At 42.8% G+C, this 15,033-nt stretch overlaps 1 protein-coding gene across 1 annotated transcript in view; it reads left to right on the top strand.

Moving 5' to 3' along the window:
• The window catches only part of LOC146394761 (uncharacterized), a 278,255-nt gene extending 264,554 nt beyond the window's left edge, over window positions 1–13,701 (top strand). Inside the window, exon 4 of the mRNA XM_085006984.1 lies at window positions 11,933–13,701. Coding sequence (XP_084863110.1) covers window positions 11,933–12,018 — 86 coding nt within the window. The 3' untranslated portion in view covers window positions 12,019–13,701. The remainder of the gene's footprint in view (window positions 1–11,932) is intronic.
• Window positions 13,702–15,033: the final 1,332 nt, after the last annotated feature.

The raw sequence follows: 15,033 nt of genomic DNA, 5'->3' as shown, positions 1-15,033 counted from the left end.
CTGCTCTGCCTGCCCGGGTACCTCCACCAGGCGTAAGGTCAAGAATGCAGCTAATACTCTCACAAAATATAAAAGGCATTCTTTTGACAAAAAAAGGCCAAAGAGAATGCTATCTAGAGCCTATTTCTTTTCTTTTTTTTTTTCAGCTATGTCCAGAGCATGTGGAAGTTCCCAGGCCAGGGATCAAACCTGAGCCACTGCAATGACTTGAGCCATAGCAGTAACAACACTGGATCTAGAACCTTTTTCTGTTCTTGGCTTTGAAAGCTTCCCTTGACCTACACATACACACAGGGCTTCACACGCATGCACACACATAACAGACTCCATGGTCACATACAACTCTGACACCCCCCCCCCCGGGACTAGGACAGACACACATGTGCACGTGTCATAGACACACATGTTTGCACGCTGGCTTCTGCTGCTTTCTGTCTTCTATCAGGAGGTTCGGTGATAAGCTTATTGTATGCATTAGAATTCAGTGGCTTACTTCTCATCGCTCTCTTCCCCCATGAACCCCTTCAAGGTTTAGAAGTGCCAGTTCTCCCTAGGAGTCTCTTTATGGGGGTCTGAACACCCCCCCGACACAACAGCCTATTCCCTTCATCTCTTCAAAGGAGTTCCCTTTCTTGGAGAGGTTGTTCTTTTTATGCTCCACAGAGGACTGAGCCTCAGGTCTCTGGTTCAGGTTTTGAGTGTTTTGCTTTCTCGTTTTCGTCAAGTGGCAAGGATGGCCTATCAAACTCACAGACAGTGATATCTCTCCGTAGAGAGATCATTCCACATGACAACCATGGGGCAATTCACCTAAGATCCAGTTCTCTGGTTAGGATACTTTTAACTAACAATGAGAGTCACAAAACCCCTTTTCCAGGCTCTGGATTTACTGCCTGGGAGACTGGGGAACTTGCTGTGTTTTACGAGGATCAATAATACAATTTAGATGCTTGCTGTATTTCAAACTAAATGGAACCATATTAATTCAAACCACAAACAGCACTAAAGAAACTGAAATGTCAAAGTTTTTGAAATGAGACATGAATCGAACAGATTCCCCCTCCTTCCCCACCAAGCAGTGTTTTAGCTATTTTTAATTAGGACTAGCTAAATATAGCTCTTATCTTTATAGACGAGGGATGTGTTTGACATTTTGCTAAACCTTTTTTTTTTTAAATACAAGGCTTATTAATAAATGATGTTAATTGCTGGAAAAGAAGAAATTAAATGCTCAGACTTTGAGCTGACCTAGTTTAGAGGTCCAAGTCAAAGTGAAAGTTAATGGAAAGCCACCAGAATTGGAAAAACACGAGGTTTGTCGTTGTCTTGGTAAGAGCCTTAGATGAGAATGAGAGAATGGAGGTGTCACCATGACAGGAGATTTTTGAGAAGTAATTATAGAACTAAAATAGCAATAAAGAATCTCGGTAAAGAAAATCAATCACAGTTCTATGGAGATCTCCAAATATGTCACCCAGGAAGCATTGAGTTTTAGTCCGTGGCACCCATAGCTGGCAACTTGCCTCATCGGAGGGGTCAGGACAGAAATAGGTTGTGTTCCCGAATCTTTGATGGGCCTGTCTGCCTGGCCTCTGTGTTGATCTGCTGTGAATCCAAACACCGGCCATGAAGTCTCAGCTCGGCCCCATCATAGAGGAGTCGGTGATTATGGTTGATATGAGTGGTCAAGCTGCATGCTGTTTGTTTACGCTTTGGCAGTGAATGACATGCAGGCTGCTGAGGTGTCATTGGGGGTGGCAGGTGGGTTTAGTGAAAAGCAAGAGTGATGATGCTCCACACCAATCCCCCCCCCAACATTTTATGAAATCCTGATCTCCATTCAGTCTTAAGGCATGCCTTGTGATTAGCTTGTTTTCTTCTTTACATTTTTTTTTTTCTCCCAGAAGAAAAAAGTGCTTAAGATCAGTGCTTTTAGATGAAATTTCATTTTGCACTTTGATTCTCTGAGGGCTAGAGAGAATGAATAGAGTATAAAAAACTCTCCATGCTATTGGGTCTTTTTCAAATATATTGTTAGAGCATGTATTGCAACCGTCTTCTCCTTTGCATTTATCATCCACCCACTGGAGTTGGTTTTTTTTTTTTTTCTGTCTTTTTGTCTTTTTTTTTTAGGGTCGCACCCATGGCATCTGGAGGTTCCCTGGCTGGGGTCAAATCGAAGCTATAGCTGCCAGCCTACGCCACAGCCACAGCAATGCCAGATCCGAGCTGCCTCTGCAACCCACACCATTGCTAATGGCAACCCCGGATCCTTAACCCACTGAGCTAGGCAAGGGATCTAACCCGCATCCTCATAGATACTAGTCAGGTTCGTTGACCACTGAACCATGACGTAAACTCCACACCCACTGGAGATTAATGAAACATTTGAGGGAAAAAAGTTCATTTAGTTTATAAATTCTTGTAGCCCATAAGTGATAGTTGAGTGTTGTAGAAAAATCCAATGATGGAAAAAAACAAAACAAGAGGAAAATAATCATTACCCTTAATGGGTACCCGAGGTAATCGTTGCATTGCATTATTTTTTGTGTGTGCATGCATGTATTTGTATATGTAACTATAGATTATCATATTATATATGAATATAATGTATTAGATATTTAAAATAATAGACTGTCATTACATGTAATATACACAACATAATGTGTACATATATATGTCTACCTACTTTTGTTTGGAGAATATGCTGTTTTATTTTATTTTATTTTTTGTCTTTTTGCCATTTCTTGGGCTGCTCCCGTGGCATATGGAGGTTCCCAGGCTAGGGGTCGAATCAGAGCTGTAGCTGCCGGCCTACGCCAGAGCCACAGCAATGCAGGATCTGAGCTGTGTCTGCGACCTATACCAAGCTCAGGGCAACACCAGATCCTTAACCCACTGAGCAAGGCCAGGGATCAAACCCGCAACCTCATGGTTCCTAGTCAGATTCGTTAACCACTGAGCCACGACAGGAACTCCAAGAATATGCTATTTTATAATCTACTGTTTTATTTCGTCATGTTTGCATTTTAATAATTAGTCTCACATAACCAAATACTGCAGTTGGGGCATTTCTCTTGGTTTCAGATTCTGTTCTCCTTCCTCCAGAGCCCACCAAGATGTGCAGCAGGCATGCCCTGGTGCAGGTGAACTAGTTGCTTATATCTAGGGTCGGTATCATTCATTTGCGTTTGGGCACATTCTGATTGTATGGTACCCATGCCATCCTTATTGCTAAATATTTGACTATAGAGACTTCCCACTGTGGCTCCGTGGATTAAGAAGCTGACATGGTGTCTGTGAGGGTTTGATCCCTGGCTTTGCCGTGTGGGTTAAGGATCCCGTGTTGCCGCAGAGTGTGTCGAAGTTCACAGATCAGGCATGGCTGTGGCTGTGGTGTAGGCCGGCAGCTGCAGCTCGGATTTGACCTCTAGCCTGGGAATTTCCGTATGCCACGGATGTGGCTGTAAAAAGAAAAAAAAAAATTGACAATAACCCTGAAGGTCACAGGAAATCTTAAGCTGCTAGAGAATAGTGCTCTGCCGTTAGAATTAGGCTGGGGCCGCCAAGCAAAAATCTGCCATGTGCTGGATGTCTTTGGGAGATGCAGATGTGGTGCACTCCCTGCCCCATAAAGAGCTCGCAGGGTATTTGGGTAGCCACGCCATATGCGTCAGCAAAGATAACAGTGCTGCTACTCAATATTGGGTTGGTTCCTTCCCAGTGAATAGTGTGGTCTGCAGTTCAGAAGCCTGCAACAGAGAAGGCATCACAGACAGAATACTGAGGTAAGAGGAGAAGAGAGTTGCAATTCAAATGAAGCAAATAAGAAAACCGTATGGTATATTTGGGAAGAAGATGGATTTTGCCTTTATCTTCATCATCGTTCCTTCCCTTGCTCTGTGAGGGTTTCAGCCCTGGCAAACTATATTTCCTGGGCTTCCTTGCCAAATGGCTGCTGGTTGGACTTGACCAATAGGAGATGCTAGTCAGAGATTGGCGGGCAGAAGAAGGGGACAAGCCAAGTTATCCTGTTCATCATTTTTAGAGGCTGAAGAACCTGGGTTCTGGGAATCAGTGGTTGGTGTGGCATGTGTGGGCCAGAACCAAAGTTAGAAATACAGAACTGGTAAAGGATACTGGGAAATTTCCTAGAAAAGACAGAGCACCCAGGAGAAGATGGATTTATGGGTATCTCCAGAAAGGACATATATGGCAAGTTTGTCAGCTGAGAATGTAATGCGAAGCTGTCTTTTTTTTTTTTTTTTGTCTTTTTAGGGCTGCATCTGGGGCATATGGAGGTTCCCAGGCTAGGGGTCAAATCGGAGCTGTAGCTGCTGGCCCACACCAGAGCTACAGCAGCACGGGATCCGAGCTGCATCTGCAACCTACACCACAGCTCACGGCAATGCCGGATCCTTCACCCACTGAACGAGACCAGGAGTTGAACCCACATCCTCATGGATGCTTGTCATGTTCGTTAACCGCTGAGCCACAACGGGAACTCCCAAAGCTATCTTTTAAGGAACATTATTATTATTATTATTCAGAGCATTAAGGTATATAGGAAGGGGTAGTGTGACTCCCAGAGATGTTGGGGCCTGAATGCTCATGTTCATCTTTCAGACGCCCAATAAGTTTATGGACAAGCTTAAAGGGGTCAGCCATTACTCAAAAACACGACCAAGATAATTCGGTCATTACTCAGACACACAATGCTCAAGCATTTCTGCAATTATGTATCAAGGGTTCTTAAGAATTGTGTTTCCAGGAGTTCCAGTTGTGGCTCTGTGGTAATGAACACAACTAGTAACCATGAGGACACGGGTTCGATACCTGGCCTTGCTCAGTGGGTTAAAGGATCTGGCGTTGTCATGAGCTGTGGTGTAGGTCACAGATGAGGTTCGGATCTGGCGTTGCTGTGGGTGTGGGTTGCTGCTGCTGCTCTGATCTTCCTCGAGCCTGGGAACTTCCATATGCCGTGGGTGTGGCTCTTACCAAAAAAAAAAAAAAAAAAAGAATTGTTTTTCCTTTCTCCGGTGCTTAATTTTATGTAAAAAGGAGTGACCTGGCGAGGATTGGGTGAAGAACTCAACATTCATCCCCTTTTTCTCTGCTAATAACAGGAGATCTTCCTGATCGCTGTCTGATGCAGGCATTATTGTAGTACCCATTCTATATAGGTTTGGAAACGGAGGAGTTCCCTAGTGGCTCAGCAGTTACAGATTTGGCGTGGGTTTGATTCCTGGCCCAGGAGCTTCTGCACGCCATGGGTATAGCCAAAATAAAACAAAAACAAACAAACAAAAAACTAGATAGGTTAGGAAAGTGTGGCTTTCAGAGTTGAAATGACCTACCCAAGCTTGTCCGTGGCCCACTTAGAAACTGAAGATGTTGGAGTTCCTGTCGTGGCGCAGTGGTTAACGAATCCGACTAGGAACCATGAGGTTGTGGGTTCAATCCCTGGCCTTGCTCAGTGGGTTAAGGATCCGGCATTGCCATGAGCTGTGGTGTAGGTTGAAGACGTGGCTCGGATCCTGCATTGCTGTGGCTCTGGTGTAGGCCGGTGGCTACAGCTCCGATTAGACCCCTGGCCTGGGAACCTCCATATGCCGCGAGTGCAGCCCTAGAAAAGTCAAAAAAAAAAAAAGAAGGAGTTCCCGTCGTGGCGCAGTGGTTAACGAATCCGACTAGGAACCATGAGGTTGCGGGTTTGGTCCCTGCCCTTGCTCAGTGGGTTAACGATCCGGCGTTGCCGTGAGCTGTGGTGTAGGTTGAAGACATGGCTCGGATCCCGCGTTGCTGTGGCTCTGGCGTAGGCCGGTGGCTACAGCTCCGATTGGACCCCTATCCTGGGAACCTCCATATGCCGCGGGAGCGGCCCAAGAAATAGCAACAACAACAACAACAACAACAAAAGACGAAAGACAAAAAAAAAAAAAAGAAAAAGGAAAAGAAACTGAAGATGTTGAACATTGTTCTTATTGCCTACATGTGACTAATACACCATACCACAAACAAAAGCCAATCTCTGAAACTGTGGAAATAAATCTTAGTATTTTCTTTTTTTTTCTCTGCTTCCTGTACTCTTCTCAAGTTAGTTTTCCTTTAGTTGATTTCTCTGTTGGTTTCTCTTCTCAGTTCTACCTCATTTCTCTCCCTGAGCTAACCTATCCTCTAGACGGTGTCCGGATGGTAGAAATGGGATAGGCTTGGAAACTAGAATACTCCCAAGCTGTGTGTGTCCTTGGCTTAGAATCCTCTCAACCCTTGTCTCATACATAAACTGAAAATAGTAGAACATATTACCTTTTTTGGAGGATTATATAAAATGTATGCCAGTCTCTAACATTCTGATAATGCTTTGATCATCACTATAAAAATTGCTAGCATTTACAAAATATTATTTCCTTGCCTTCTTCATTCTCTCTACCCCACTCCTGTTTCTCTATGTCTAGAAGTCTTTAGGCATTAGTCTCGGGAGCCAGACTAACCATGTGTTAATTTAAGGTCTGTCACTTGCTCTGAGATCCAGGGTGAGTTCCCTAGTTGTTCTGTGCCTCAGTTTCCTAATTTATAAAACAGGAATAATAACACTACCTACCACATAGGGTTGTTGTGAGATTTAAATAGATGGTAAATCTAATATGGCCTGGCCTATAGACTGTTTTCCATAATTGTTAGCTGTTATTAGTCTTCATAGGCATCCAGCTTGTTAAATTCTTAAATAGCCTTTACTCCCTTACTGTTTCTTATGGAATACTGAGGTAGTAACAATTATCACAAACCCTAAGCAGAATTCAATCTTTTAAATTTCCTCAACCATAAAATGGAAGTAATTTTAGGGAGTTCCCATCGTGGCTCAGTGGTTAACAATCCTGACTAGGAACCATGAGGTTACGGGTTCGATCCCTGGCCTCGCTCAGTGGGTTAAGGATCTGGCGTTGCTGTGGCTCTGGTGTAGGCCAGTGGCTACAGCTCCGATTGGACCCCTAGCCTGGGAACCTCCATATGCCATGGGTATGTATGGTCCTGAAAATACGAAGAAAAAAAAAAAAAGAAAATAAATAATTTTAGTACCCCCCTCATGGTAATATTCATGAGGAATAAGCGCAGTAAAATTAAAGCACTTAGCTTTATTTATTTATTTTTCCTTTTTTTTTTTTTTTTTTTAATAGTGCCCCACCCAAGGCATATGGAAGTTCCCAGGCTAGGAGTCGAATAGGATTTGCAGTCGCTGGCCTCACCACAGCCATAGCGATGTGCGATCTGAGCCACATCTGCAACCTACACCACGGCTCATGGCAACCCCAGATCCCCAAGCAAGGCCAGGGATCAAACCCGCCTCCTTATGGATACTAGTCAGATTTGTTTCTGCAGCGCCACAAGGGGAACTTCCTAAAGCACTTAGCTTTAACTATACCATGTCACATGGTAAATTTTCCAACAAAAGTGTTGGCTGTCGTGATTTGGCCAACAAATACTTAGTGAGCACTATCAATATACCAGGTACTGGGGTAGGTGCTGAGGATAGAGCGGTGAACTCTGCCCTCATAGAGCTTACATTCTAATGGGGACTAGAGTTGTTGTGGTAATTGCTATGAAGAATAATGGAAAAAGGCAGGGTGGTGAGGTACGAACTCTCTGCGGACCTTGAATGAATATGACATTGGAATGTGTTAACGAAGGGACAAAGAAAGGCCTGGTTAGGCAGATCACAGCATTGACCATTTGTGCTGGGTGTTGCATTTGAAGCGTAGCATGGCAGATCATCAAAAAGCCTGCAGGGTGCTGACTACAACTTGGCCTACTGCAGCATCATTTGGCAGCAGGCCCCATTGATAATTAACCAAAGTCAGCAGCGAGGCAAATAGTGATAATGTACTTGGTCTCTGAACGTCTGAGGATATATTTGACTCTCTAATTTTTTTTTGCCTGTTGTGGACACAGTGGTCCAAACATTCACATTTTTTTAAACCTCATAAAACTATTTATTACCCTTTATTAGCCTCCAGAATGAGGACTAGATTGCTTCCTAGAGGTTTCATGAGACAAGTGGATCTTTTATAGGGCGTCATTTATTCTATGCATGAAACATGCTGATGGTGCTTTCAAAAAATACAAGTGATAGTTAGCTAATAAACATCCTTATGCTGTAACGCTGCCTGACGAGGGCTCGATTTGAAGATAACTGGTCCCTAATTCTAGCACTGCTTTTCCGTTCAGCCCTACAAAAGCAGCCTTCCTACTAAATGTATTCTACTTTGCATTCCTGTGCAGTTGCTGACTTCTGCCTTCTGTTAAAGGGGCTAAATGCTTATAGACTTGCCCATTATGCCCGAGATGTCTACAAGACCAGAAATGGTAAGACACTCCAAATTTAAACTAGACTTAGGCTTGATAGCCTCCTTGGGATTTTACAGGAGGAAAGTGCTGACAATTAGAGGAGAGTGACAATGAGAATAAATGAATATCTGGATCCCATTTAATAGAAACAACTCAAACTGGATGACTCACACCAAGCTTAACCACCATTCAGATAATGGGCTTGGAAGGCTACGGTGTCACTAAAATACTATTCAACCTACCCAGGTATTTAGAAATTCCCACAGACAATCTCCGCATTTTGATAGTACACGAAAGGATAGTGACATTGAGTTTGACATTTTAGAAAATTAAGTAATAGGGCTTCACTGACAGATGAAGAGAGCAGAGAGGTAACATCCTACTGGGAGGCGATATTCAGACTTGTGGGCAGCTGGCCAATGAAATCTTCTCTTGTTGGGTTAACTGGACCTCAGTTCTTAGGAAGGATTCAGAATTAGGCTTCCAGGACCTCCCGTCATGGCTCAGCGGTAACGAACCTGACTGGTATCCATGAGGATGTGGATTAGATCCCTGGCCTCGCTCAGTGGGTTAAGGGTCCAGCATTGCCATGAGCTGTGGTGTAGGTCGCTGATGTGGCTCAGATTCCACAGCATTGCTGTGACGATGGTGTAGGCTGGTGGCTGCAGCTTCAATTTGACACCTAGCCTGGGAACCTCCATATGCCTCAGGTACAGCCCTAATTGCACCAAAAAATAAATAAATAAATAAAAATTAAAAAAAAAATAAATAAATAAAAAAGAAAGAACGAACGAAATTAGGCTGCAAATATTGGGAGAAGACCTAGAAGCCATTCCATTTTAAGAACCAAGGCATGCCATATTTACTGTTTGCCCATGCTGTGCCAGACACGGTACGAGACACTTGGGAACTCCTAGCCTTGTCCTGTAGAAGCTCTCCCCCCAGAGGGAGAGACAGAGAAGTAATTTAGTGTTAAGTCCTCTGATAGAAAACAGAGCACTGTGGGGACACATGAGAAGGGACCTCAGCAAAACTGAGGAAGGAATGACTAAGCTGATACCTGACGTGCAAGAGTGAAGCAAGCCTTCTTTCATGAAGGAAAGATGGGTACGGGAAAGCCAAAAGCCTGGAGGACTTGGCTTAATAGCTAGCTGGTTCCCGGGTGATGGATACAAGTTGAACTGTTCTGGTCTAGTGGTCACCTGTATCTGTACTCACAGCTTTCCCTGTTCCCAGATGTCATGGCAACCATTTCTCTCGCTGTGAATGATCAATCCCTTTTGCTCATACTGCCAATTTCTTGGCTGAATTTCCTCCCCATGCTTTTAATTGAAATCAAATTATTCTCTCTATTCAGATACGTATGTCTGTATTCTTTCCTCTTCTTTCCATGATTTTGACATTACAGAGATTGGTGATATTGTTCTTCAGTAGTATAAACTACCTTTTAGAATGACCTGTTTTTCCCTGCGGTGCCATTGAACTTACTCTTCTAGTCCTCATTGTTCTGAAAACTGGAATTTAGAATTAAAGCTTATTGGATTCAGGTTAAATGATTTTCATAGGACTGCTTCATAAATGAGGCTGTGTGTTGCAGATTGCATCATGTCGAAAGCCAAATAATGTGTGGTTGACTCTGCATTAGGGAAAGGATCACTGGGTTAATATGATGACTGCGTTAAGATGATGACTGCTATCTTGCTCTATTGAAAAGTTAACCTTTAACCTCTTTGCAGCTAGCAAGTAATCCATGCTGGTGATCCTTTGACACTTTGTAAATTTGGAGTTCCCCATCAACCTATCACTTACTAGTCTTCTTTGGTCCTTGCCCATTCGCTGCCTATTCTTACATATTTTGAAGGGAGATAGTGGTTTTGCTGAAATTGTGGCTTGGTTCAGAGGCTTATGAACTGGCTGTAACAGATTATACGTGCATAAAATTAGTTTTTCTATTTAATCAGCCAACCACATACCCAAATTACTGTTAAACCAAATCCACTGGCAGTGGATAAAAGCAGAGTCATTAAGTGGCTTTATTTTATTTTAATTTTTTGTCTTTTTAGGGCCATGCCTATGGCATATGAAGGGTCCCAGGCTAGGGGTCCAATTGGAGCTGTAGAAGCTGGCCTACACCACAGCCACAGCAATGCCAGATCTGAGCCACGACTGAGACCTACACCAGAGCTTACTGCAACGCCAGATCCTTACCCCACTGAGCCCGAGTCCTCTGGGATGCTAGTCGGGTTCGTTAACCGCTGAGCCACGACAAGAACTCCAATTAAGTGATTTTAAATGAGATCTGAGTCAACACTTTGGGGGTATAGTTTTCAATAAGTATTGTTGGGATGGGAGTAGGAACAGAAATTCAGAAGTCCGGAGTTGCCAGTGCTGGAGGATTGCTAAGACAAGGAGAGTGGCAAGAGAAATGATATTGAAATTTAGGTCAGAACCGGGCTAAAGGGAGATTCCATGCTGAGTCACAGTGTGGCTAGACCATGTGTCACAAACTGAAGGGCCTGTGGAGACAGAGGTAAAAGGAGTGAAGCAAGCCAGGTGTAAGAACAAAAGGCGTGGTGAAGTCTAGAAATTAATGGGTGTCCTCTGTGCTCTCCAAAGAGGGCTTCTTCTGTTTGGCAGCAGTAAATTGTTATCATGTGGAACATGGATCTAGTGTTGCCAGATCTTTTGAAATATCAAGAGAAGCTGGAAATCTGAATCATAAAGGGAAACAAACAAAACAATATAAAAATGGGAACACCTAATTCCAAGAGCAATTGAAAATATGTACAGTGCAGCAAATCTGTTCCAGGGCCTTTTGTGGCCTGTGGGCCATACTTTTGTAAAATTTGTTCTGAAAAGCCTTACATTTGTATTAAGTAAGGTCAAACTGTGCGGATAGGTTGAGGGTTTGGGGGTGTCTATGTAGAGAAGGGTTTCAGAGCCCAGGAACTAGGTAGTGCCTGATAACCAGGGATGCTTACCAATCAACACTGATCATGATACGATGTTTTCATATTTGTCTATACAGTCTGTTTCCTAGTTTATAATTTTTAATTGTTTTCTTTTTCAATGATTTTAATTTTTTTCCTTTATAGTTGGTTTACAGTGGTCTATCAATTTCTACTGTATAGCAAATTGACCCAGTCATACACACACACACACACACACACACAGACACACGTATTCTTTTTCTCATGTCATCCTCCATCATGTTGCATCATAAGTGACTGGATAATAGTTCCCTGGATAATACAGCAGGATCTCATTGCTTATCCACTCCAGATGCAATTGTTTGCATCTATTAATCTCAGTCTCCCAGTCCATCCCACTCCCTTCCCCGCCCCCTCGACAAGCACCAGTCTTTTCTCCAAGTCCATGAGTTTCTTTTCTGCAGAAGGGTTCATTTGAGCCATATATTAGATTCCAGATATACGTGATATCGTATGGTGTTTGTCTTTCTCTCGCTGACTTACTTCACTCAGTATGAGTCTCTAGTTCCATCCATGTTGCTGCAAATGGAGTTATTTTGTTCTTGGTTCCTAGTTTACGTTTTCTGAATGTATACACCTTATCTTTACCTCCACAGCTTCTTGCTTGTTCCCCCTCCTATACCAGATCCTTGACAAAGGAATGACGTTGATGAGGAAGAGGATGATGGTTTCTACCCAATAAAAATCAAGGTACGTTATTCCATGTTCTCCTCTTCATACATAAGCAAGAATGATGAATTTTCCACATAGCATAAAACACTGCAGAGCTAATCTGTGAGCTGATTTTGCCATTTAATGTTATTTTCAACAAAGCGTTCATAAAATTCATGGCTGCAGCTGTTTCACATTATTATGTCCTCTCGCAAATTTTCTTAACTAAAAGTCATTCCTCATTTTTATGTTGTAATGTTTGAGAAAGTAATGAATGATTAAGGTAATCAGAAATACATGAGGTTGGGGGAAGACACATACATAGCTATTTTGAGTCATATTTGAAGAGTAGTGCTGAAATGATAATGCACTAACTCTATCATAACATCAGGGAAATTTATATTGTGTGCCTGGTCCAGCTCCATTTTCTGGAAAAATAAGTTCTTAAATATGTCACATCTATCACCTGACTTCCGAAGCCACAAATCTAGACTAGAAATGGGAATATTTCTTTGTTCCGTATTCTGCCAAGCAGTCTCTGATCTCTCTCTGTAACCAAATACCAATATAAGGACAGAAGGGCATAAAAAGAGGAGTAGGAATGTAGATGCTAATGGCAAATGATATATTTTACAACTTTGGCTAGGAATGACTGTTTAAGTGAGTAGGTCATTAACCCAAAGGAGTGCATTTTTAATGGTGGCAGAAAGATTTTTTTATTAATAAGTCCAATTACCAAATGCCTTCTATGTGCCAGGCATTATAATAGGTGTTTTAGTACCAAGTATCAGATTACTGTCTCAAAGTTTTAATACACCCTGGCAAGGAAAGTTGTATTAACCCTACTTGCAGATGAGGACACCAAGTCTTCTAGAGTTTAAAGGAACTTGTCCAATGACACATAGCTAGGAAATACCGGAGCTGGGATTAGTACCTGGATCTGCGGCAAAGATTATATTCTTGTCTTATACCATATCGCCTCCTGAAGGAAATAGGGATCCTATATCCATGTTACATAGTATTGTAGTCCTTAACCTCCAATCAAATCTATGCGTTTTGCCCTGGGAGTGGCATGATATATAATCAGAATGCCCTGAGTTTGCAAAAGGAAAAACAAAAACCTTGTTTTCCATTGACTTTGGTTGGTCAACCAGATGGTTCTCTATTTGTTCTTTTCATGGGAAACAGGTATCGAAGGGTAGAGAATTTCACCAGTGTCCTGGCTCAAGAGAGATCTGGTTCCCCTCAGCTCACAGGTACATGTGTGAGAGCTTTCCTTCGATAGCACTGCAGTGTCACTCCCCATCTCTTAGATTCCCGCTCTCCTGGGGCATTGCTAAAGATGTTGTCCACATTGTGTGCTCAGCCAGCCACCAATCACACTTAGTAGTCACTGGGTGAGTTGCTAATGGTTGTTGAAAGCAGATTTGTAAGATTTCTGGAGTTCCCATCATGGCTCAGTGGTTAACGAATCCGACTAAGAACCATGAGGTTGCAGGTTCGATCCCTGGGCCTTGCTCAGTGGGTTAAGGATTTGGTGTTGCTGTGAGCTGTGGTGTAGGTTGCAGACGCGGCTCGGATCCCGCGTTGCTGTGGCTCTGGCGTAGGCTTGGCAGCTACAGCTCCAGTTAAACCCCTAGCCTGGGAATATCCATATGCCGTGGGAGCGGCTCTGGAAAAGGAAAAAAGACCAAAAAAAAAGAAAGAAAGAAAGCAGATTTGTAAGAGATTTCTAAGGAGAAGGTCTGAGAGCTTAGCCCTTGTGCGTGGTGGATGGACCGTGGTTGCTAATGTAAAGTCTGGGCAGAATGCTCCCATGAACTTTCTAGACAGTGGGAGAATGCTCCTAGAGCAGCCCTTTGCAGTGCAATCCTCATTTCTGTTCTGGTCTCCTCAGATTCTGTCTTCTCCCTCTTCACCCCAATGACCTTGACATTCAACTCACCAACACCTCATCTATCCTCCCCTACTTTGGGGATTTTCTTTTGGCTCTTAGAGGTTGGTCCCTATTTCTCAGAACCTTGATGTTTCTCTGCAAACTCCTGCTCATGCTTGGAGGTTTTTTTCTTCTCTAAGATCTCTAGGTTTTGTTTCTACTTTCAGTCACACCGGAAGTGCTTTGCTCTTTGAAGCATGTGGGATGATCTCATGGTTCTTAACAACTGGGACGAAAGGAACTAAGGCTAACATTTCAAAATATTATCCGGTTACCTATCCATATTCTTACCTGCCATGCGAGAGGCTAGGAAAGCCTATCTTTCCTTTATCACTTGGACCCACCTTCTATGGTACATTGATCTTCTTCAGGTTAAGCAATTCTGTACTGATCGCTCTAGGCTATTGGTGGGAATGTAAAATGGTGCTGCTGCTATGGAAAATTGTCTGGAGGGCCCTCAGAAAATTAAAATTACTACATGATCCAGCAATCTCACTTCTAGGTATTTATCCAAAAGAGTAGAAATCTGGATTTCAAAGAGATTTCAACATAATCGTGTCTATTGCAGCATTATGCACAACTGCCACAATGTGGGACAGATAATTGTCCGCTGGGTGAATGGAGAAGGAAAAGGGGGTGTATACAAAAAATGAAATCTTATTTAGCCTTAAAAAGGAAGGATGTTCTGCAATATGCAACCACATGGATGACCCTTGCTGACATTATATTATGTGAACTAAGGTAGTCACAGAAGGACAAATACTGCATGGCTTGACTTAATGTGGGGTATCTAAAGTAGTTGGCCTCCCAGAAGCCGAGTAGAACAGTGGTTGCCAGGAGCTGGGAGGAGGAGGAAACAGGGAGTTGCTGTTGAACAGGTATTCAATTTCTCGTAAGTAAGATGAATGAAGTCTAGAGCGCTCCTGCACAGATGTTGTGCTTATAGTTAGCATTACTGTATTGTACCCGTAAAAATTTGTTAGGAGGGCAAATCTCATGTTAACTGTTCTTGCCACAATAAAATAAAAATATTAGCGTTATGCTGAGTGACATCAAGGCACAGAAAAGAGCATACTGTACAGTTTCATTTATATGAAATTCTACTAAAAC

This window comes from Sus scrofa, chromosome X, assembly GCF_054392235.1.
Source record: "Sus scrofa isolate SSC_HxYL_T2T_F1_AM1 chromosome X, Sscrofa_HxYL_maternal_Yorkshire_Landrace_v2.0, whole genome shotgun sequence".
NCBI classification, from domain to species: Eukaryota; Metazoa; Chordata; class Mammalia; order Artiodactyla; family Suidae; genus Sus; species Sus scrofa.
The sequence above is the reverse complement of the archived record's forward strand: the minus strand, read 5'-3'. Positions and strand labels throughout refer to the sequence as shown.